The sequence below is a fragment of the Gymnogyps californianus genome, chromosome 9 (assembly GCF_018139145.2).
Source record: "Gymnogyps californianus isolate 813 chromosome 9, ASM1813914v2, whole genome shotgun sequence".
Classification (NCBI taxonomy): domain Eukaryota; kingdom Metazoa; phylum Chordata; class Aves; order Accipitriformes; family Cathartidae; genus Gymnogyps; species Gymnogyps californianus.
In genome coordinates, this window is record NC_059479.1 from 21757354 (window position 1) to 21782468 (window position 25115).

General features: G+C 36.9%; 1 protein-coding gene across 2 annotated transcripts in view; it reads left to right on the forward strand.

Moving 5' to 3' along the window:
- The window catches only part of ATRX (ATRX chromatin remodeler), an 86104-nt gene that overhangs the window by 37487 nt on the left and 23502 nt on the right, over positions 1 to 25115 (forward strand). For both annotated transcript variants that reach the window (XM_050901632.1, XM_050901633.1), the window contains exons 11-22: positions 3269 to 3399; positions 3915 to 4094; positions 5782 to 5875; positions 6405 to 6513; positions 7768 to 7947; positions 8341 to 8482; positions 9677 to 9786; positions 14455 to 14601; positions 14809 to 14986; positions 20359 to 20496; positions 21443 to 21618; positions 23595 to 23712. In XM_050901632.1, coding sequence (XP_050757589.1) covers positions 3269 to 3399; positions 3915 to 4094; positions 5782 to 5875; positions 6405 to 6513; positions 7768 to 7947; positions 8341 to 8482; positions 9677 to 9786; positions 14455 to 14601; positions 14809 to 14986; positions 20359 to 20496; positions 21443 to 21618; positions 23595 to 23712 — 1703 coding nt within the window. The remainder of the gene's footprint in view (positions 1 to 3268; positions 3400 to 3914; positions 4095 to 5781; positions 5876 to 6404; positions 6514 to 7767; positions 7948 to 8340; positions 8483 to 9676; positions 9787 to 14454; positions 14602 to 14808; positions 14987 to 20358; positions 20497 to 21442; positions 21619 to 23594; positions 23713 to 25115) is intronic.

Sequence of the window (25115 nt, forward strand, 5' to 3'; positions counted from 1 at the left end):
ATGTCCTTGACCCGAGTATATATTACGGTATCTTTTGATTTTCATGGGTTTCTCTGGTAGAATGTGAGCGGGGGAATTTTCACACTATCATAGCTTGTTTTTCTTGGTACTTGCAGTTTGAAGTTAATGCAAATATTAAAATGTTAAAGCTAGCATATGAAGTTTCTTAGCTTAGAAACCCCGTCACTTTAAATGGGTTTATATCTTAAAATAGAAATGTGATATATTATCCGGAGCCACATATAATTTAATTTAAAACCAATTTCAAGAGTCTAGTATTCAATTTATTCTAATTCATATAAGTCGTTTGTTACATCAGTCATTTGTCAGATGCATTTACAGGACTTAATCTGTTTGGTTCTAATATTGCTTGCACTTTTAATTTCTATCAGATATGTAGTTATATTAAAAATAAGAATCTTTTAAATTCTGAACATCTCAACAATGTCTTACATTTTTAGCCTAACATCATACCGGTAGAACACATTGAAGAGAATGTAGCTTTTTTACTAAACAAACAGTTCTGTCTCAGTTTGATTCAAAGTGGTTGAATCTTTATCCTAGCTAAAAAATACGTCTAATTTTGTATCTCAGAGTGTAAAAGCAATAACTTATTAATCAGTAGTATTATAAATAATCAATTAGAGACTAATAAGTTTACCTAGTATGGTTGGTGGTTATGATAAGGATCACTAGGAAAATAACAGCATCTTCTGTATATGGATAGTAGACTTTGTGCATGGTATTTTTAGGTGAATGATACATTTGGGCCCCCCCAATACTTCATAAAAGAACAAATAAAAATGTATGTCGTCTTTTGTTAAGAATCAAAGTCAACCTTTGTTTAAAAATATAGAAATAAATTTTTAAAGGTGACTTGTATGGAAGGTAAGTGTTGTTATCCACGTACAAGTTGTGTTAACTTTGCTAATGCGGTTGAGGACAATCCAGAATAAGTCAAAGGCAGTATTACTAGGCAGTACTTTCAGGATTGGATTTTAAAATTTTGCAGTTCTTTTTAGCGTTTCTAGTTTTTTTTACTCTTCCAAAGCAAAACTTTGGTGATGATATTGTTATTTTTTTAAACAAGAAAAGTAGCCACACTGCTGCTGTCTGCATTTCCTGGAGTAGGATCCAAGGTTAATAGTTTACATTAAAAGCTTTTAAAGGGAAGCCAACCTGTGATATTCCAAGCAGTTTCATTTTGAAGAAAAAGTTCTGACCATTAAGAGATGGAAGAAATGTAGTCTTAACTTGTTATATAAGGAGTTATTTATTCCTGTTGCTATTATACATCATTTGGTGGGTTTTAAAAACAAGCAAACAAAAAACCCCTAAGTCCCTTTTCCAAATCCTCTGGAAGGACCTAATGCAAAAAACATTTAGAAGAGGATGTTACTCCTCTATGGACTTTAGTAAGTTTTCATTGGGTTCACACTGTGATCTGTTGATATATATGGAATTAAAGCTTACCAAGAGTACTGCATTTTGAAGTTTTTATCAGCTATTTCTTCACAAGCCATTTCTCAAAAGAGGGGGGGATGTTCTGGATGCTGATGGAGAGTCTGTGACTCACTGAGCAATCTTAAACGTTTATTAAACCCATTTTACTTCCATCTTTTAATAATAACTGAATATACATTAGCATTAGAATCTTTTTGGAAAATACACTACCACTCAGAAAATACTGTATGAAGTGTTAGGAAAGATACCTTGGGAAAATTCCCTTTGAAAAGTTACGTTGTTTTAGGGACATGTTACATGCTGAAAAGTGAAATACAGGTTCTTTAAAACATATTTTATAGTATTACATAAAAGTAACAATTTTCTAATGTGTAAGAAGCTGTCCTTTAGAGATCACTGTTCCTTTGCCATTTCCAAGTGAAGCCTAGATTGTGGTTCAGTTTCATGGTTCTTGAACTATTGTTTTGACTGGTATAAAAGCTTTCCCATTCTGAACTATGTACATACAGTATACATTAATTCTCCTGAAAGGCAAGACAGACGAGATTTGACCTAGAAAAAAAAACTTCATTTAGAATTGACGACCATGGAATGAAAACTATAATATTTCTGATTATAAATATCAGAGGAAGGCCTGGTTTCATTCTTTCAGGATTTTTTTTTTCCTCTGGAAGTACAAGTTCTCAGATAAGTCCACTATTTTCCTGTGCTTTTGACATACCATTTTATATTTTGCCTTGGATAGATTCACATAAGATTTTTTTGTGTGTGTTGCAAGAGCATGTAAAGAAGTCATTTTTCTGTAGTAACTTCTTGTACGTTAGCTGAAAACATTGTTGTGCTGAAATGAAACTGTGAGAAGCTGAGCAAACAGTTTGTGGAACAGGAAATAAGTTCGTAATTTTTCTTTGAAGTTCAGGTCCTGTAAAGTTTGATAAAACTTTTTTGTGTGTGTGTATATACACATACTTTTTTTTTTTTGCTATAGTTGCTATAAGGCAAGTGCTTGTAGTTATATGAGGGATTCAGTGTGGGTTTTTTTCCCCGAGGCACTTAATAACAGTTCATCTTGAGACATCGTGAGTTGTTTCAATTACTACAGCATCTCTTTTTCAGTAGAGTGGGTCTGGCAATTAGAATGGTAACACAGTTGAAGGCAAGCTATGTAGAGGTAGGGTAAAAAATTATATATTGGTTTTTTTAACCTGTCAGTTAATGCATATTGCAGTCATCTTTTTCTCCTTGTTTAAAACATGCGTTCAGTGATACACTGTTTTTAAAACTATTACTGTTTACATATATACTAGTCCAGTAGATTCAGTGCCTCAGGAAATTAATCTCATTGATTTAAGTCAAGTAAGCATGATAACCATTTTTGGTGGGAAGATTTGAGTATTAGGATTTGGTCTGCAGCATCTTCACGTTCTTGTTACAGTTAGAATTCATATAGGTGCCTAGCCCAGAACTGACAAGAATCCCTCCAAATATGAAATATGCCATGAATAAAATGAAATGTTTAAGTTTGTACATTTTATAGCTATCTCCAGTCTTGCTGTAAAGCATGAAACTTTTTTTAAGAAGCATTATACAGATTTGCTTTCTAAAAGCAAGTTGACATGTTACATTTAACATGAGATTTTTTCTGATATATCCTGTCTTCCCACAATGACTTTTCATCGTGTGTCTTTTTTTTGTTCAGCTTTCAACCCTTTTTTTGAAGTTCTGAATGGTATAGGATTACACTTATCGTTCATAGATTTACTTGAACAATGGAATAAATAGTTTTTTCTGTTTTACTTCAAAGAATTGCCAAGAAAATGCTTTTAGAAGAAATCAAAGCCAATCTTTCCTCTGATGAGGATGCATCTTCAGATGATGAATCGGATGAAGGAAAAAAGAAAACTGGAAAGCAAAATGAAAACACAGGAGATGATGGTGAGCACCAAAAAGTATCTGGGAAAAAGTGGTGCTGTAGCACCTGTCATAATTTCAAAGGTCTCTTGGGAAAATTATAATTATTAAAGTTTCTTCAGTTTTCAACAAAAAAATGTCATTGATGTTGATAGGTAGTTGCCAAATAGAGGCCAATGTACATGATCATGAGGATTATCATCTTTTACTCTTCTGTAAGTGTATTTTTTTGTTAATAGTCTGATTTTTGTAACCAATTCATAAGTCCTAGGGATTTGTGAGGAATAATCTATACAGAACAGTAAGATGTGCAAATGCACAGGAGAGATTTGACTAACATACACAGTCATTGGAACAGACATTCCAAGCGTTCAGGCAGCGTAAAATACTTAAAATATGAGGGAACAACGGTATGTTGTTGCCCATAATTTCCTGGAAAAGCACAGAATTTAGCTTAAATTAATTCAGATTTTAATTCTTCCCAAATCTAAGAAAAAAATGACCAGTGTGCCTGTTGTACTGACTCTTATCTCTGGCAGAAGAGAATGAAAAGGAAGATAATTCTGAATCAGATTCAGAGGAAGAAGAATCAAAGAAGCCTAGATACAGACACAGACTGCTGAGGCACAAGCTGACAGTGAGTGACGGAGAATCTGGTGAAGAAAAAAAGGCGAAACCAAAAGACAAAAAAGAAGGGAAGCGCAGAAATAGAAGGAAAGGTACATAATCCAAATGTTTTTTGTCACTAGAAGTACTTGCTTCTATATAGTAAGTCCAAAGCATGTCAGAATGGAGATCTGAAACTCTGTAATTTTAAAATCTCTGTATAAACTTCCTTATGTATTAAATCCAGAATTCTCCTATCTGTGTTTGATAAATAGTTTTATTTAAAATGTTGAATACAAATCCAGCTCTCTCCACTTATTGTATCCTCTGAATTGTATTAATCTTGTTGAGTCTTAGAATAGTAATCTTAAATAACAGAGGCAAGCCCAGTATCTCTAATTTGTGAAAATCAATCTTGTCCTTTATGTAATTGCTCTCTTTAACTTGGACTGTTAGTAGACCCTTGTGCGTCGGAAGTTTCTCCATCCTAGAATTTAAATGTTGCAAGCTTTAGTTAAACGCCAGGTGGCACTATGAAATGATGCTTGACTTTGATTTTTCATTTTCATTGTTGCACGCAAGAACAAAGAATCTGTCAGCCCCTTGTATTTAATCATTTTGAGCAGAGGAGGGGAGCGATAGTAAAGATAAATGCTTACTGCCGCATTGGTCAGCGTAGATGTTGATAGTGTTTCGCAGCCAGTGGAAGTAAGGGTGCACAGTACTTTCCTGTTAGTGTTGCAGTAATGCTAGGCATCTTTTGCGGTGTTCCACAAACTAAAAGACGCAATGCAATTTGTTTATCGTTTTCCTTCATGAAAACTCTCACTTTTATCTGAATGTATATTCATGCTTTTCCTCCCGTATGGAATTATAACTCTACCAACAACATTTCTTTCAAGAAAAGTAATTGTAAATTAAAGTGGCAATGTGCAAATAAGATGCAGCCAGACGAATTCTCAGGATTCTTTAGTGTAAGTCTTAAGTTCACTAGTCTCAAGTAGAACAATATACTTCATTTCAGCTCGCCATTTTTTAGCCCTATGGTATTAATATTACATTTCCCCGTGTATGTAAAACAATCCTTGTTGTAAGCCTTGTTATTCATAAAACAGTTAAGCTTTCCGCTGTGTTCAAAGTAAACTGAAATTATAGAGGTCCTGAATGGCATGCTGGTCTTCATTACCTATAAATGCCAGTGATAGCTCCTAAAAGTAGTTACGGAAGTATTACCTCATGCTGCTAGTTTAGGTGTATTTTTAATTGTCTTTTGAGTCAGTTTTAAACTTGCATTACCTGAAGAAACTTCAAGCCATAAATACAGTAATATAATTGCATATGTTGTTAGTAAATAAGGGTTGTTTGCATGAATTGTGAAGTATGATTATAAAATTACATCTAAAACATTTGAAACAAAAGCTTCTGTTTAACTAAAAATCATCTTTTGTTTTCTGAAATTCTGTACTGTTCCCCATTGTGTTCTCTCCTCCTTTCTAGTATGATGCTTTGTGTCATTTGCTTGTAAACTATACTTAGATGTGTTCATGCATGAAGACCTCAAGTCTTGTTGGCATAATAGGCCATCCATCAGGAGTCAGCTAGTACTTACATGTTAAGCTTTTCTACTCTGTACCCCTTACATTTCTGTTGCTGCTTATTAGTATGTTAAATGGGTCCCTGTCTGAAATGAACTTTTACAGTGCTTGTTGATCTTAAACAGTTTGTTGTGTAATTAGGAGATATGTAATGTTGCTGACTTTGCATTAATATTCAACATGAAATCATACTTTATTTTTAAAGTGAGCAGCGATGATTCAAATGACTCTGAGTTTCATGAATCTGCAGTTAGTGAAGAAGTTAGTGAGTCTGAAGATGACCAACGTCCACGAACAAGGTATAAATAAAACTTAACTATGCTTACCCTGTGTTTGGTTTTTGGTTTTTGATAGTGCAATTTAGGCAGTGAGGTGGTAAAAGTTAAAGACTTCGGATCAGTCCTTAAAACCTTTGATGATACTTGTCTATAATTTGGTATCTGCTAATTAACTTCGCAGCAAGTGTGAGAATTTTGAATTTGTACTGCAGTATGTGGTACACAGCAATTTGATGAGCTAGTACAAAAAAAAGATGAACAAAAAATGAGCATTTTTATGCCAAATATGTCAGTTTCGATTGAGGAATGGTGGATTGCAGTAGAAAACCAATACTTAACGATTCTGAGATTCTTCAGGGTTGTCTGGAATAGACTGTTGCTATGTGTGTCCAGTGAGTTGAGGAGGAGGAGGGAACTTGGAAGCAAACCCCTGATTGCACAAAAGGAGTATATATTCTATTAACGATGTAGTTCATGTACTTTTTTATCATTGTTTTTAAGTGAGGCAATCAATTATTATTGTTAATCAGTAATACTGCCTTTTTTTTAGATCTGCCAAGAAAGCTGAGGCAGAAGAAAACCAGCGCAGTTACAAACAGAAAAAGAAACGAAGGCGTATAAAGGTTCAAGAGGATTCTTCAAGTGAAAACAACAATAAGGTACTATATTGTGTTTTGAATTAATAAATGGGAAAAGGAGTTCCTGTCTCTTCTGCCAACTGCTTAGGGACTTGGGTATCTCAAACAGCTCCGTACAAAGTACGGTAAAAAATTACAACTTTTCTCAATGTTACTTCAGTGCTAAAACTTGTAAAATGGCGCCATTATGGAGAAAAACCAGTGTGTTTAACTAAAACTATTTCCTGTCTAGATCTTGATAAAAATGCGTGATATCTTTTAAGTAAACGGAATTTTTAAACTAAATGTAGAAGATGACACAAATAGTAGATTAAGGCTTTCCTAGTATTAGGGTTTCTTTTCCGATGTGGAGTAGGTGATAGCTGATCTGACCTAGCACCACTAGAACAGAAAGATAGTTCTTTATTAATAGTCATTAGTTACTATTAAATGATAACATACCTTCACTACTGCCTTTGCACAGCTGGGCTTATCTTTAATACCTCAGAATACATTATAGTTAAGGTGACACTTATTTTGTCATTGTTGTGGTTTAACCCCAGCCAGCAACTCAGCACCACACAGCCGCTCGCTCACTCCCCCCCGGTGGGATGGGGGAGAGAATCAGAAGAGTAAAAGTGAGAAAACTCGTGGGTTGAGATAAAGACAGTTTAATCAGTAAAGCAAAAGCTGCGCACACAAGCAAAGCAAAACAAGGAATTCATTCACCACTTCCCATCGGCAGGCAGGTGTTCAGCCATCTCTAGGATAGCAGGGCTCCATCACATGTAACAGTGACTTGGGAAGACAAACGCCATCACTCTGAACATCCCCCCCTTCCTCCTTCTTCCCCCAGCTTTCTATGCTGACCATGACGTCATATGGTCTGGAATATCCCTTGGGTCAGCTGGGGTCAGCTGTCCCGGCTGTGTCCCCTCCCAACTTCTCGTGCACCCCCAGCCTCCTCGCTGGTGGGGTGGGGTGAGAAGCAGAAAAGGCCTTGCCTCTGTGTAAGCGCTGCTCAGCAGTAATGAAAACATCCCTGTGTCATCAACACTGTTTTCAGTACAAATCCGAAACATAGCCCCATACCAGCTACTGTGAAGAAAATTAACTCTATCCCAGCCAAAACCAGCGCAGTCATGCTGGCTAACTTGTTTTTAAAAAAGTATCTTTTTTCTTACAAGCTAAACTCCACCTGTGTATATAAAAATTTTTGGGAGCTTGTCTAAAAATGAAGGGTTTGATGGTCTGTGCCGTAATTTTCTTGCTAATAATTTATTTATTTTGTAATAGAGTAATTCTGAGGATGAGGACAATGATGATTCAAAATCTCCTGGAAAAGGCAGGAAGAAAATAAGGAAAATTATTAAAGATGATAAGCTTAGAACAGAAACGCAAAATGCACTTAAAGAAGAAGAAGAAAGAAGAAAACGTATAGCAGAAAGAGAACGGGAGAGAGAGAAATTGAGAGAGGTATGTTCTGTTTTCTTTGCAAAATGCTAGGAAGTTGAATTGTTGATGTTTAAGACGATTTATACCTCAATTTAATTTTATAAGTAATTTTTAAAGTACTTACATGTAGCCTTGTAAGCCACAAGTTTTATTTGTGGTTTCCTGCAGGATAACATTGGTAAGTTTTATTTAAGACTACTGAGATCTTTAGAAAGCTGTTTCAATTGCCTACTGCTTTACTTTCCGTGGGGAAAAGCACCCTCCCAAAGTAAGTCGTGATGCATAGTAAAGAATTTAAGGTTTCTCTTTACTAAATAAACGATGACTTCCAATTTTGCTAAAGCTAGTGTCTGTCAAATGCTTGGTATTATTCACGTGTGAAGTATTCCTATGATGCCCTGTTTCTGCTTATAGGTGATAGAGATAGAGGATGCTTCACCTCTGAAATGTCCCATTACAACTAAGCTGGTTTTAGATGAAGATGAAGAAACCAAAGAACCATTAGTGCAGGTTCACAGGAGTATAGTTACCAGACTGAAACCACACCAAGTAGATGGTAAGGAAAGAGAGTTTTAAAATTTCCCCCCCTTCCCCCCTCCTCCACTGGCGCAGCACCTTATGCAACCTGAATTAGAATTGTAAGAAAAACTCCTTGACAGGCAAATGCCAGAATGTCAGGTTTAATGCTCTGGTTTTGGAACATCTGAACAAAAGTAAATGAGATCAACAATACATAGTTCTGTTTTACAAGCAAAGAACCTTAGAAATGTAAAGTTGGAAGGGTCCTCAGAATCATCTAATTCTCCACACTGAGGCAGAATCAAATATATGTTTACCCATTCTATTGAGGAATTAGTATATTCACTTTTCAGTTTTCAGTGAAGATTTAAAAATCTCGCAGTATTTTCCTGGTTTTCTCAACAGAAAATTATTTTTTCTGATACCCGATATGACTGCAAATCAAACCAACTTCTTTCCATATTCTCTTTCTAGAGAAGAAGGAGAAAAGGAGAATAACCAATCATAATTTTCTTCACAGCTCTATTCTGTTATTTTAAATTTTCCTCGAAGTTCATAATCTACAACCTTTCCATTTTAGTAAGAAACTTCTGGACTTGCTTCAACTCTTAAAGGGACGTGCCCTGAACCAGACACAGCAGTCAAGTTGAGGCCTCATCTGTGCTGAGTATAGCATAGTAGAATACAACTCCCCAGTAAATATATTGCAAAGAACAAAAAAATCTCCCAGCAGACCCTCATGTTGTTAATGCGTTTTGTTACGTAGCATATATTTCCTTTACTTTTTCAGCTGTCACAGTTCTTACTTGATTTTTTTCCTCTTTAAACATAGAACTTCACATCTGATCTGTCTTGGCAGAATTTCTTCTAGTTGGTTTCAGATAATTTTGCTAATTTACCAATATTATTTTAGTCTTTTCATGAAGTCCTTGCCACTTTTCATTCTGTCTCCTCTTTTCTCCCTGTCCCCAAGATCACAGTTATCTGCAGTCTGCACAGTAATATTTTCTAACCCAGTTGCCACATCTTCAGTGAAAACTGCGAATATAATTGAGTTCAAGACAAAGATCATCCCACATACAACCCATTGGACAGAAATGAATCAATAATTATCCTGAGCATTGCTTTTCTAAGAGTTACCATGATCTTACAGTGATCACACCTCTCTCTTATCAGGTGAACTTTAATAAAATGACTGTTTAATAAGAGAATTTTCAATCATTTTCTTCAGGTGTTCAGTTCATGTGGGATTGCTGTTGTGAATCTGTAAAAAAAACAAAGACATCTCCTGGTTCTGGCTGCATTCTTGCTCACTGTATGGGTCTGGGGAAAACGTTACAGGTAAGAAACAAAAGTCGTCTCGTTTTCTGGTCTGTAGCTTGCTCTCAAAAGCTGATCCAGCAAAAGCCAATTTTAATGACTTTCAGCACATAGTAAAACTTACTGTTTCCTAGGCAGTGACTCGATGAGGGTTGCTGGAGGAAAACATTTTGTAAGAGGTCTTGAGAAAGAAGTTGTCTTTCTTAGTATACAGCTGTGAAAGTTCTGATACACGCTTGTGCTTTCTCCGCTTTTAAAATATCTAAAATTAAATTAGGTAATCGATATTCAGGTGAAAAGGTCATATTTAATTGTAAGTGGTGTGTAGCTCCCTTGCAACTCAGAACAAGAAAATACAGCTAGTCGGAGACAGGTTTCAGGAACCTATGTTTCTAAGACAGTTTAATAATCTTAAGCAGGTTTTTTACTGTCTTCTTCATTCATGTGTTGCTCCTTAAACTGTTTATTTTCCTCGGTGGCTTTTCAGTTTATTTGTTGCACTGATAAAGTAGAGGTTTATCAGCATGGTTTGTTTTTTTTTTTTTTATGCCAGACTTTTAGTGTCTAAAGTCAGATGCCTTGTGTTTTAATATAAACAATGTTTTGCTACAATTTAGATTCTTCCAGGTTGACAGACAGGGGGCATTTGTTTTCTATTTCAGTAATTGTCCATATATACATTCATATTTTTGGGTCATTGTGCATTGCAAACAGTTAAGACCAGAAACTTCATTGCCTTGGCAGTTAACTACAGGGCATACTTTCAACCTCTTTTTCACTTCTTTATTTCTTTTCTTTGGCTTTACAGTTCTTTGCTTCCTGAGATCTTCAGGTTCAAGCCTTCATTGTCACTTCAGCGCATGTTCCTTCTCCTTTACACTGCTGAAGACTGCTTTGTAAAAATCTTTAAAACAGAATATTGTAGCATTTCTTAAAAAAAGATTTCCATATTTCTTGGTCTGATACAAGTGGCTCTTCTGCCATGCTAAAAGTTGCGCAGTGAACAACTTATCATTTCTATTAGTCTTTAAAATCTGCAGCTCAATCGCCATCTTAAAATGTTTCTTCTGAAACTGATCACCCAAGCAGTTGCTGTAAAACAATGCTCATAGCTCTTTTTCTTGGGCCTCTTATAATCATTGCTGGCCTCAGGAGAAGCGTATGCCCTTGACCTTCAAAAGAGGTAAAAGATCAAAACCAGTTTTCTTGAATTCCCTGCATCTCAGTATTCATGCTCGTACCTTTTCAGGGTAGTCAGGAGCGTTGAGTTCCTTTTGTGTTTGCTTGTTTCCAGGTATCTTACCTGTCTTCATAAATTTTGGTTTTGCATTTAGCCAGATGTAGCATCACTACAATTACTATGAGCAAGGAACTGGGGTGATTTGCCTGTCTTGCTGCTCTGCTGCCCGGTCTGTTCCCAAGAATTCCTTTAGCAGAAGTCATTTGATGGAAGAACCTTTCCCCCTGCTTCTGGGTAGGAGAAAGGGAAATTTTTGAGAACTGTGAAGAAGAAAGGAGGGTAACAGCCTTATCTGTGCTTGAAAGGGCCCTCAGAAAAGCAGGACCACTTTGGTCTCCCTGTCGTTGGCCTTCAGTGATGCTATGTTTCCTCATTTCTGGAGGAGGGAGATATTCCCATATCTTTATCACGACAGCTGGCTAGTGAAATTAATTACTGCGAACCTTTTTGATCTCTGGCTCGAGCTGAATCATTAGAAATCTAACTTGCAGCTTCTGCAGACACTGGAATCGATTAGAACTGATTTCAGCTCGGGATCAATCAGGGCCTTCCTGTGCCAGGAGTGGTTCTTAGCTATAAAGTCACTTAACAGGAGATCTGCCTAGTGCTCTGGTGAGTTTGTGACCAGGAAGTCTAGATCACGTTAGCAGCCAGCACTTGCGCAACGCTTCATTCTAAATTCTTTCTTCACATGCTCCAAATATGGATGCACTTTACTGATTCCCTGGAGTGCAGTCTCTTTAGCCTGGTGATGATGGTTCTCAAAGAGGTTATTTTCTTCCTACAGTGAGGATGGGATCCTCAAAGCGTCTGTGAGGAAATGCCATTTCACCATCCTCTTCCATCTTGGTCAGTTGTGGTAGAAGCTTCCCCATTGGATTGGGAAGCCCTATCACCTGACCTGAAGGCTCAAGATCTGTTCATTCATAGAGAGGTCAGTATATCAACGTACTGGAATTCAAGCTGTATGAAAGATGTCTCAACATTTTTGTGCCGTAGCTAGATTCATAGTCAGCAAGTGACAACAGCCAGCTTTACGACCTTGTTAGTCACTTAGCAAACAAAATGCTGTAAGATCCTGTTGACAAGCAGTTAGTCTTTGATATCTGTAAGTTTGGAATGAGGTGTCTCAGTAGTTCTTACTCTGTAGTGCTCACATCTGCCTTGCTAGTTGGTGTTTGGCGTAGTCAGCGCACCTGGACGCTGCTAGATAGCAGACTTGGCTTGCCTTGAAGTCTTTCATTATTATTTTTAGAGACTTGAAATGTGCTCCAAGAGAAAATCTTCAGAGAGCATCTAGCAGGAGCTATCTGTTATTCTTTGCTAGCGTTAGCTATGCCTTACTGGGTCAGAGGGCTTCCTTATTCTTGTGTCTTCCCTCTAAACCATTGCTACCCAGGATTCTTCAAAAAGTGAAGTTACATGAGAAATACCTAATCCTGCTCTCCTCTGACCTAATTCAGACAAATTTTATTTAGGACTTTCTGATCCTGAGAATCTTCTTTATTGACCTGTGAATTGCAGGTTATAGTCATGGAGCGCTTAGGCTGGTGTAACATCTTCAGATTCTTTAGATCCCCTAGATTCCTCTGCAAAGAACAGGCTCAAGGGAATCAAGGGAAGCTTGGGTTTTGTGGTTTCCTGATTTGGGGAGGGTTTCGTGGGGTTGCAGGGTTTTTTTGAGTAATACAGAGCTGTAGATGATCAGAGGGACTGCAGTCATTCACTGTGTGTACTGTTTAGGTAAAACAAGCCGGAGTCTTGGTTGTTTGTGGTGCACAGCATGTGGACAGTATGTTTTTAAGAACTCCAGCTGCAGTTTATATAGCTTTGCTTTGTTTATGGAAGTTGGGGTGACAAACACAGTGTTTTGACAATCTACAATCCTATAGAAGAGGACTTTCATACATACTTTGAAAATCGCCTTTGAAGAGTATATTTTTACATGCTTAATTCTAGCTTAGCTGTTATGGTTCTTCAGGAGTTAATTATACCTTTTACTGGAGATTTGCAATGTTTTGCAGAACTGTTGAGCTTTAATGTAGCAATGCAGTCCGAGTGACTTTGTACACTTATATTTTATATACTTTAGTTTGATGAAATATTTCACAGCAGAAGGTATTTTTATATGTGGTCCAGATGTGTTCATGACATTCATTTTGGCTGCAACTTCTTGATAATCAAAGAAAGCCACAGTTACAAATATGTATCAAGTATTTTTATGGCCAGTGTTTGTAGCTTAGGTAGTCGGTTTTTTCCTTATGTGGTCATTTGCCAGTCCTTCTACTGTACTCTGTAATGCCATTTGTTGTTTAGCTCTTAAAAGAGCTAAATCAGCGATAAGTTTTAGCAGACTTTGCAAACTGCGGAGAAGAATGTCAGTAAAGGATCAAGGAAATAAGACAATTAGGGACTTGCTGGCTGTCCAGGACATAGGACTTTTGTGATTAGTCTTCATGGGTAGTTTTAGCATCTGAACATGAGATGCTTTTGTCTTGATCGCAAAACCACTAGTAATTCCTTTCGTATTGCAGCATCTAAAAGCAGTTTGTTGCCCAGTGTTCCAAGCATAGTCATGCAGTTTAAAATTACTTTGAACAGTGTATTAAATCAGAGTTGCCAGATACCAAGATTTGATCTGGAAAGAACTTTTCCGGATGTTGTACAGTTACGTGGATTAGAGTGCAGTCTTCACCGTTAAAAGTCTGGTGTGAGAGCTGGAGCTGCCATGGGATCACTGACTCTTCTGCCCCTGGGTTTTTAGAGGTTACCTCTAGTCCTATCTTCATTTGCTACTGCTCAAAAACAGGCAGCCCAGCAGAGACACTGAGTGACATCAAAAGATTTAAGGGTTTTTTTCCCAGGCCTCAAGGAGGTGTTATCATCTGCAACATATAGCCAGTCTGGCTACAGGGTGAATACTTGGAAAGCATTTCAATAATCTGCTTCATAGCTCTTTTGAGAGAATTTGCCAATATGTTGAAAAAAATGTGGAAAACATTGATTTAAGACTGAAGTTCACTTTCAAGAAACTTGATACATTTATGAAGTCCAAAGAGGCGAACGTATTTAATGTTTGGGGCGAGTATTGGGAGAAAGCTTAAAAGTAACCTAGTAGAAATTTTTAGTTTATGAAAACAATTGGTGAAATGTAAAGGGAGGGTTCCTTATTTATGAAATCGTTCAGCTCTCTGGCGCAATTCAAAACTGCGTGTATCTCAGTATGTGAAGGATATATGCAGCCATGTAACACAGAGTAGTAAGTGTATGACTTCAAAATGCATGTGTATTAATTTTTAAGCAGGGAATTGTTTAACAAACAGAAAAAGAATGTTTGAACAAGACTCTTGTTGGTGAGTTCTATATGTGAATATATACTTGTATGTTTCTTTCCTAGTGTTTAGTACTCAGTGTTTTATTTGGCATTTTGTCTGTTTTTCCTCTTGCAGGTAGTAAGTTTTCTTCACACAGTCTTGCTCTGTGACAAGCTGGATTTTCGGACAGCTCTGGTAGTGTGTCCACTGAACACTGCCTTGAACTGGTTGAATGAGTTTGAAAAATGGCAAGAAGGTTTAGAAGATGATGAAAAACTAGAGGTATAAGGCTTTAAAAGAGTTCTTAAAAATGAAATAACTGAACGGTTTACATAACTGAGAAGCTCCACCACTCAAAGTGTAGGCTAAGGAATGCACTTTAAGTATGTGAAAAATCTGCTTGCATTAATAAGCCTTAGGTATTTAAAAGTTACAGCAGTACTTCGGTATTTTAAGAGAAATTCAAGCATATTTTTCCCCCTTTGAAAGGTCTGTGAACTAGCAACTGTGAAACGCCCTCAAGAGAGAAGCTATATGCTCCAGCGTTGGCAAGATGAAGGAGGTGTGATGATAATAGGCTATGAGATGTATCGTAATCTTGCACAAGGCAGGAATGTGAAGAGTAGAAAACTTAAAGAAATATTTAATAAAGCTTTAGTTGATCCAGGTAAGTGAAAATTAATACAAGTATGCGTTATATATATTGTACTTTCTGGTTTACTTATATGAGCTAAGTAATCTTGCAAACGGAAATCTGTTGGGCAAATAATTTTAAACAATAATATTAGTAAGATTTATCACACTTTCTTTGGCTTTTGCTGAGTTACAGAAATGGCTGTTCAGAAGCTACCCCATCTGCTTTTGTAAATAGACTTCTACAACAGTCTTTTCTATTAAGTCAAATACAGAAATGACCACAGGAACGTATACTGGCAACTTTTCCTAATAGGTATCTTTTTTGCTAGCATTGCTTTCTTTGCAAGGTAATTTGAAGTGACTCTGTTGAGAACCTAAGGTTATTTTAGTCTGCTGATTTGTTACAACTACAAGCTGCTTTATCCTTGATAGAAATCTACCGTTAAGAGAGCAACTACACACGAAAAATAGTTGAGAATGTACCTTAGAAGTGTGAACAAACAAGTGTTAATTAAGCGCTAATGAAATGATTGCAGATAAAGCGCCTAATTCATTTTTTCAGTCTAAGAAACGGATGTCTGGTTTAAGCTCACCTGAACTGAGCAAACTTACATAAGCATGTATGTAAGCACTTGAAAATATTCCAAGTTGATATAACCAATCTATCAGGTGGTCACCAAAAAGAACTAAAAATTTTAGGATTAGCAAGTTTCACGGAAATAGCAAAATTTTCCTACAAATTCTGAATTAGGAACTGATATCTGAAAACAACTTACGGTTATGCAGCGTGCAGTATAGCTTAAAACCTTTGCTGTAACTTTGATATTTCTCTTTAAACTGAGAATGCTCATATGGTAGGTAGGGTAAATGGTTTCTTTGATTCTGGAGGTAGGTTTTCTTGGGGTTTAATTATCTGACTGGTTTCTTGGCAGAGTGTGGTTGATTTTCTTTTTTTTTTTTTTTTTTTTTTTTTCTTTCTGATTGATGAAATACAGCATTGGTCTGGTTTATAATTGTACTTGGTGAGCTTGATTTTGTGAAGTTTCAAATAGTAGTAGGGCTGTGAATTTTGTTCTAATAGATAAAGGGATTCTTCTAAGGGGAAAAATAACTTCGTGATTATTGGCATTGGCCAGTTGGAACTGGCATCTCCAGCTCTGCCGAAAGCCTGTTGGAGCAGTGAAAACATTAATTAATTTTCTGCCAGTTTGACTCACTAAATCATATAACTGCTGTGGAGTCAGGGAAGGTCCAGTACAGTAGCTGATGAACTGTCTTTGTGATCATGTTGAATCCACATGCATTATTTAAGCAAGGAAGCAAATGCAATTCTTGCCAGTGGGTTTTCTGACTTCTCCTATTAATGCTGCAGTTACTAAAAACAACAACAACAAAAAACAAAAGGGGTCGGGGGGAACGACCCTGTGCTGTCAGTCTTATTCTGTATCTGATTTGCTCAGGATATTGCATTGTTGAGAATGTTACAAGGAAAGTCAAAGCTAGAGAAGAAAAGGTGTGAACTGCTGTCTTGAAGTAGTGGTAATGGGACAGTAGCCTGACGGGATAGTAGCTTTGTATTCAGTGGGTCATATTCTGGTGCAATGATGAAATAAGATGTTATACACTCTTGCAGTGATTGATCTTTGTTAGGTTTTTTTCCTTAAGGAAAGTGTAAGGGAGGCTAAACATAGGGGTTGTTACCATGTGTCTTTATAGTAATATTGTCCCTTCCTTCATGGATTTGTATTTATGTAACTTCAAAAATATTGGACTGTGGAGTGAGGTGGCATGTTGGACATGCAATTTCATGGAGGAGACACAGTGACTTGTGTAACCTTCCCTGTCCCATCTCTTGTGAATCTCTTGGTTTTTACACCCTTCTTGTAGGTGGGGTTCTGTTCTACTTCCAAACCTCTTTAGACAGCTTAGGACAACATGTTAGAGCAGTGTTTGTGATTAGGTTACTGACTTCTGTAGATTTACTCAAGTTCAGAAACTGCAGCACATTGAGCCTTGTAGGTTTTGAATAATTTCATATGAACTTGGAACCCCCCCATTTTACTCTTTTCTTGGACTAGTTGGGACTGTTAGGAAAACTAACCTTGAAATAACTCTGTAATTATTTTTATGTTGCTTCAAATCTTTCTTTATTTTAACTAATTACAAAAAGACAGAAGTGTTCATCTGTTGTTATCCATTAGTTTTTGGAGACAGTTGGGTTGGCTAAATTGATGAGAAGTATCTTGCAACGACCATTATTTGTTTCTTGCTATCTTCATGAATCACAGCATTGGCCATATAGCAGGCTGCCAGTAAGAGAGTTACGAAGCTATATGCTGGCTTACTGCTGTGACTGTAAATAGGAAAACCTTTGCCTCTGGGAGCATTTTTAATTTAAAAAGTTGCAAATTTGGTATTTGAGCAATAATTTAATGATATGTGTCTGGTTAAAATGAATAGTGCTAGGGTAGACATATTCTATAGTAGGAGCTTGTATTGCACTGTATACTGCAGAAGAGGGGACCAGAGAGGGAAGGTTTAGCCAAAGTTTATGGGTGGAGAAGTGATTTCATTAATTAACCAGCTCTGCTATGTGAAATAATAGCAGGATCATATACGCATGCAGAGCAACAAATGGTTTCCCATAATGCTTTGTGCAACTGATGAAATGCTGTTTGGTTTATTGATAGCTGTTGTGCTTTGCTTGCAGCATTTCAATAACTTTGTATTTTTTTTACTTGTTGCTACTAATAAAAATTCCATTACTGTTTAACTTGGAAACTGCTCTTTAATTGGCAGTTGTATAAAACAGACTTATGTTCTTGTAGACTTCAGAGGAAAAGGAGAACTGTGTCTATATCTATATAGCTATCACTGAGTGCGTTTTATGTATATCAATATATTAACATGTGCAAGTACAGCAAGAAGGATAAGAAGATGAAGACTGTGATCTTTGAGGAAAGATTGAAGGAACAAGGCTTTTTAGCCTAGAAAAAAGACAACTAAACTGACAAGTTTTCCACCATGTAATAGCTGGTTACTGAAAGGACTGTTATCAGTTGTTTTTTACATCAGTTGGAGAAAGGAAAGGGCAGAAATTTATTCTGATTTTCAGCATTTCATTTATATTAGGTATTATTGCACAGTGTTTTAGCAAAAGAGAGAGGTCATGGAGTTTCCTACTTCTGTCAGGGAGGATATGTCCCTTTCTCATAACTCTTATCTCAGATGAAGAAAATGGACTAAAGGATCCCTTGAGGTCCCTTTAAGTTTTACATTCCTTTATAATATTTTGAGAAATGTTCTGTCTGTAATGAATTGCATTCATGTGTGTTAAGAACAAGGAAAAAACCCACAAATTTATGAAAATCCCTGCCACTGAATTGTAGCCAAGATGTTAGTTCAAGATATCAATGCTACATGTCTGCCAAACAAACCACAAATAATTTTGCTAAGATAGTTTTTTTTATATTTTTACTATCATTCACTTACTCTAAACAACAGTTTTTGAGGTGGGTTTTTTGCTTTTGTTTTTTTAACTCACCACTTCATGTTAATGAATCATAGTCTTTACTGAAACTGATTTCTGGGGTATTTGCACAATTTGATTGCTATCTATCATTAAGGCTTCATTATCCTTCTTCTCTAATGTACTTTGATTCTGATTGTAAACATAATGTACTAGACCAAATCTGTTTCTGAGAATGATATATTAATGTGCAAGCTGTCACATCTGGTGGGGAGATGTTGCAAATCCTTGCAAATGCTTCAGTTCTAGGAAACAGCTCCAAACCATCTCAGCAGTACTGTATGCTGCATGAACAGCTTGCTTGCAAGATCTTTACTCTTCAGGAGATAATAGAATGAGGACTGGAGAAAGGATCTGTCACTAATAAGAGATGTTTGCCTAAAATTAACGGAAGGCTTTGTGTGTAGCCACTTAGTGTTTTGCATGCTGTCAAAACTGGGGAAGGTACAAAAGTCATGAAGTAATACAGGGAAATGTTTCTGTGGCAGATGTGAAAATTCAGAAATAAGTAGGCTTGGACAGGTCTAAGTGTGTTTTGGAATTCATATGTGGATTTTCATAATTGTCTTCTAGACTTGGTTAAAAAGACATTTTTTTTCTGCTTGGAAAAAATATCTGCTTGATTCCTTTTCTGTTAGCATGTGAGATTCAAATAGCTTTTTGACACTTAAAATGGCACGATTAAGATGACTGGCACTGGCATTAAATCATGCAAGTTGTCAAAGGTGTAATTGATTCTGTGTTGTTGATCACCGTCCTAGAGTTAATTTTCTTCTTTACAAGGCAGTTTAAAGTTAGTCGGAGGAAAACTGTTCTTAGTAAGTTATAAAAGATTCGATTGTCTGTGCTGATAAATACTCCTTTGCCACCCCAAATACCAGCCTTTTTAGAGCTGAATAGATGAACCCAGCTGATGGCTTTGTATAGCATTTTTCAAAGGTGCATAAACTTGACTTCAGCTGACTTTGTGGTTGATAGTACTGGAATTGAGGTCAGGTTTAGATCTGGCAAAACATTCATTCTGAGTTACTACCTGGATCCTAGAATATCTTTTACTTCTTCTTTCAAGGAAAGAGCTTCCAGAAATTGTCCCAAATCTGAAAACCATTAGGGTGTGTAAGTCTGTTCTGCCAAGTTTGGTATTATTTATCTTAAACCCCAAATTGTAACACTTAATAATTCTATTAAGAGTTGCTTTGCATACCGTGGAAATGTATTGTGGTGTGGTTTTGACATTCCTTGTGCAACTCACCTAAAATAGCAGTCTAGAATCCTTGGTTTTATCTTCTGGAAGAAAGCTGAGGACGTTTCTGTGGTGACTTTCAGCTACAAGATGGCAATTCACTTGTCTGTAATTCAAATCAGATTTGATTGTGTCTTGTCTTAGATAAGACCTTTGATGGCAGTGTTTACCCCTATTGATACTGATGTGTTGCTTTAATGAAAAATTACTGGTTACCTGCTTTCTGGTTTTCATTAGAATTGACCGAGCACCAGTAGATGGCAGCCGAAGCTGGAGTTAAGGAACAGTTATACGAAGTTTTGACAGAGTGAACGGAAATGTAGACATGCACACACTAGCTGCATGGCTAGATAATTTTTATAGGAATATATTGCAAAGCTGTATTTAATCCTTCCCATGAAGACTTTACAAGTGACAGCTTGTAGTTTACCAGGATGGCTACTGTGAATGCTTGTGCAAAGGCTGAGTGAGAACCTTAATGGTGCTAAAAAAACCCACCACAAAACACACACACACACACAAAGTTAAAAAAAACTTAATAACATTAGTAGAACAAATTTTGGATTCTTTAGACTGCCAGTTTCTTTGTTGTTATGAAAGATGGAAGAGATCTAATGTTATTTCTTTCTAGGCCCCGACTTTGTTGTTTGTGATGAAGGGCACATACTAAAAAACGAAGCATCTGCTGTTTCTAAGGCAATGAATTCTATTCGATCTAGGAGAAGAATAATTCTTACAGGAACACCACTGCAAAATAATCTTATAGAATGTGAGTAGTTCTCTGGTTTAAGAAGTGTTTATTTCCTTGAATATACTTTTGCCTTTCAGCAATATATAGATAGATTTAGTTGGATTAGAAGAAAAGAATTTGATACAGTGAAGCTGTTTGCTAGGTTTCTGTATCTAAAAAAACCCTAACAATCTGGTTTTGCGTTTTGCATTTTAAATCATTGTCTCAAGATGTGTCTCCGTGACAGTTTAAGCCAAATTAAAATGAAGCTGTTGGGAATCTGGCCTCTCCTCCATCCTTTCCCTTGGCATGGCCTTACGTACATCTGATTCCTCAGGGAGCCTGTATGAGGAGTATCAGAAAATTAACAATGCAGAAGTGAATAGCTTTCTGACAGTTTAGTTCCTTCATCTGGCTAACCAAAGGATCAGATGAGTCTCAGCATGTCAAAAGGGGAAGGGAGAGAATGTTCAGAGAGGAAATGAGTGGACCAGGTCTTGCAGCAGCATCAGTTTAAGTTGTTTTAAACCATTGTAGAGCAGTGTTCTTAGTGAACTTACTGAACAGAGATTTATGTTACTGTCTTGGGAATTTCATTCTAAACTAGCTTGTAACATTTGCTCCGGTTTGTTAATATGCTGTAATGTTTTTTCCTATTAATCAATATGCTTTTGAATCTATTTAAAAATCCTTGTAAATATGATTTTGTTATATGATTGCTTTGGTGTACAGCAGCTTTCAAACTTCATGTAACAAACATCATGAGGTAGTTTCAAATCTGACATTAAGTTTAGACGTTACCTCTGTGCCTAGACTATGTGTCAATTTAAGATGCCCGTTCTGGAAAATGTTGGGGTTGTTTGGGGTTTTTTTGCTCAACAGAAAGTTCTTCATTTTAGATACGACACATTTATTTTCTGTTAGAATTAATCCCAGTACTGTACTTTCCATTTTGAACAACTCAAGTCTGATCTTTTTGTCCTAGATCACTGCATGGTTAACTTTATTAAGGAGAATTTGCTCGGTTCAATTAAGGAATTCCGAAATCGATTTATAAATCCAATTCAGAACGGCCAGTGTGCAGACTCTACTCTGGTAGATGTCAGAGTAATGAAGAAGCGTGCACATATTCTCTATGAGATGTTAGCTGGATGTGTTCAGGTAAGAACAGTTTTACTATAACTAACTACTTGAATTAGCTGCAGAGAGGGGGAGGAGTTATTTCATCTCGTTCTGATAAAAGCACTCAAACGCCTGTAAATTTGCTATTTGAGAGCTCCATTGAATCCAGCTATTACTTTTGACTTAAATATTTTCACTAATTATCAGATCTCTGCGTTATTTATTGTGACTAGAAAAACATAGAAAAATTTCATAGCTTTTATCCAAATGTCAGTGTATCCTAAGCAGGACATATACGTATACTAGAGAATACAGCTGTTTTCCTGCTAGGAGACTAGAAAATTATATGGTAGAGTATGACATCAGTTGTTTTGAAATACTCTTTTTTAATTCCATATACACATTTAGAGAATACCCATTTAAAAACTCAACTGCCTGAAAAACTGCACAGAAAGTTGGTGATCCGTAGCTTGTCACATGGTTCTGAATTCCTATTTTTTCTGATTGGTGAGAATCAGAACAATGGGGAAGAGGAGAGAAGGAAGCTTAATCAGGTCCAAAAGGGTGAAAAACTTGTTACCTTAAAGACCTTAGATGAAAAAACAAAACAAAGCTGTCTGGATTTCCAGAATGAGGGCTGGATTCCTTGCTCTTCAGTTAACCTGCTATGGTATTGCACCTCATGTGCTATCAGCATGATGTTACTGCTCTTGGGCTTTATAAACCCAGGCGCTGGCAGCCTGATCGAAGGTGTGACACTGTAGGCACTAAGTGCCTCTTCCTGGCTGTGCAGTTGTAAGTAGTCCAAGTGGGCATGAGCTGGGTGAAATGGTCATAGTGGGATAGTCCCACAAGCAGGTATTTCTTTCTGCTTGAAAGAAATAAAAAGGTTTATGGCAGTGTGTAAGACTGGTAAAGGATCTCCTATCATAAAATTATGATCTTGGAAATATGAATAGTAGTGAGAGGATAGCGTACATAATTCTACACATCTATACAGCAGTACAGGAACACAAACCGAAAGATCGAATGAGAAGAGGAACATAAATAGCAGGTAAATCTTACGTGCCTTCAGATGCTGGACACCCCGTGTTTGTGCGGCATCGGATGGAGCCCAGGTGGATTTTCTCGCGGTGTGCTGTGCAGAGCAGATCCTGTCCGTAGAGAGCAGCTCTCCTTTTTGGTCATTCGAGCTACTATATAATTTCCTTAGAAGAAAACAATTCTGTTCCTAAAGGGTGTTCTCATGAGAGCTTCTTGCTGCACTTCTAGATAAGAGCAAGGCCATGCAGGTGGCCTAATCGCTGGTACCAAGTGGGAGCTGCCTGCAGGCTCCTCTGTTGCAGCGAGCTGGCTGAGGTTATCCTGCAGCCAAGGAGTTTGTGTAGCACAGCGCAGGCAGGTTAGCTCTGATGAAGGTCACTTAACTCCTAAACTTGCACCAGTCTTTCTGTCAGGATCAATGCACCATTCACCATTGGGATGAAGGGGTAGGTGGAGAGAAGTAGACTAGCGTAAGAGTCAAAAAAATGAAAACAGAAGTAAATTTTGTGTTGCCCCAAGCAAGTGTTCAGAAACTATGTACTCTAAAACAGAAAACGGTTAACCTAAGCGTGAGTTCATCTGTGATACAAACATTGATATTAGCTGCTTGACTTACCCACGCTTTCACAAAAAAAGGTTTTAGTATTTAAAAAAAAAACCACAAAAGTAGTTACCAGAGCAGCTACTGAAGTTGCAGTCAGCTTTGCAAAGGCTTGGAACTGGGACATGGGGTTAATAGGTCGTATACTTTTGATTAGACAACTGCATTTCCTAGGTAAGATGGGCTTCTGCAGACAGTGCCTGTAATTGGATTGTATTTAGTGGGCTATTTTTTCCCTTTGTGGTTGGAAAGCATCTGAATCATTGTAATTTATGCGTGGTGCTTTGTCCTTTAAGATGCCAGAAGTTCTTAAGCTCTCAGTAGTCGTTTTCATGTTTATATGACTGAAGTACTGTTTGTAAAATTACAGAGGAAAGATTACACAGCATTAACAAAGTTCCTCCCACCAAAATACGAGTATGTTCTAGAAGTTCGAATGACACCTATTCAGTGCAAACTCTACCAATACTACTTGGATCATTTGACAGGTATGTGCCTACAGTTCTCTCAGGTAACAAGATTGATGGTCATTTAATAAGGGATTTGTTGCAGTAGTTAGTAGGTTGGCGTTTTTTTATATGTATTATTGGCTCTATGGATGTAGCTTCCTGTAAGATTCACCTTAGCTCTGAAATTTGAATTATAGCAAAACATTTGGTTGCACATAAAAATATTTTTTTGAGGAATAATAATATTTGCATCTCTTAACAGTAGTCCACCTTCAGGTTTTGGTTCATCTCTCTCTTCTTCCTTTTCTAAACATAAAAAGTAATTGATTTAATGTCTTACTCTTCCAAGAAACAAGATATTGACTGTAAGACTGGAGGGAGAGAATGCAAAATTGAGATGTACTGGTGTAAGCATGCTGCCAAGCCTTGCAGTTTCCTTTTGTCATTATGCTAGCTGAAGCTGTTCTTTGTCAGATAGTGGCTCTTTTGTGGAACTATCTCCTCTTTTGTTCTCAAAACCCACAAGTCTGGTTTTCACAATGACAGTGCTTTTCGTCAGCTTTCAGTGGGGTCTTGACTAGTCTGTCGTGGACTTGCATCTTCCCAATAAAATGTAAATTGAAAAGGTGTATAAGGAAAAAAAACACAGCCTAAAAATACATTACGGTGGGCTGGTGTGCTGTTCACTTATATTAGAGGTAGGCCACTGCAGCTTGTAATTTTATTATATCAAGGTATTGGAATATCAACACTTCTAAATGATATACACATATGTACCACATAGACTATTAGAATGGTAATCTCAAGGAACTCTGAGTGAGGTTTTCTGTGCTGCCGTGCTTCATGCAGCCAGATTCCTCAGCAGCAGTTTTTGGTTCTGGAGCAATTCTGCTTTTTAAATACCGTTTGTAGTAATTAACTTAATGAGCAGGGGTTGAATTCCATAGTCAAGAATCTTTAAGGCATGGCTGATTAGGATTTTGTCTAAAGCTTGAAGCATGTATTCACTTTTTGCAGTGATTACAAAATGTACTACAGTCTGTTGTGCCAGTTTATTATATGTTTTTTGCACTTGCTAAGCCACCTGTCTCAAAATGCCTGTCTGCTGATGGATTTTTTTTTTTTTTGAACTCTATTTTTCTATTCCAGTTACTCTCCCAGGTTTAATTACAGGAAAGATTAATTGTATCTCAAATTAAGCTATGATTCATAGCAGTATGAAATTCACTGCGTTGTCTTAATGACTTTAGATTCTGGATAGTGCAGTTTGTGATCTCCTAGATAAACTGCCAGCTAGACTTCATTTCCACAGTTCTGTTGTCTATTGCCTCTATTTGGTTAAGTTATAGAAGGAAAGAGTTTTGAAGGACCAGTGAAAGTAATTTCACTTCTACTGATACCTCCAGTAATAATTGGATGCCTAAATGCCAACTGCCCCCTTT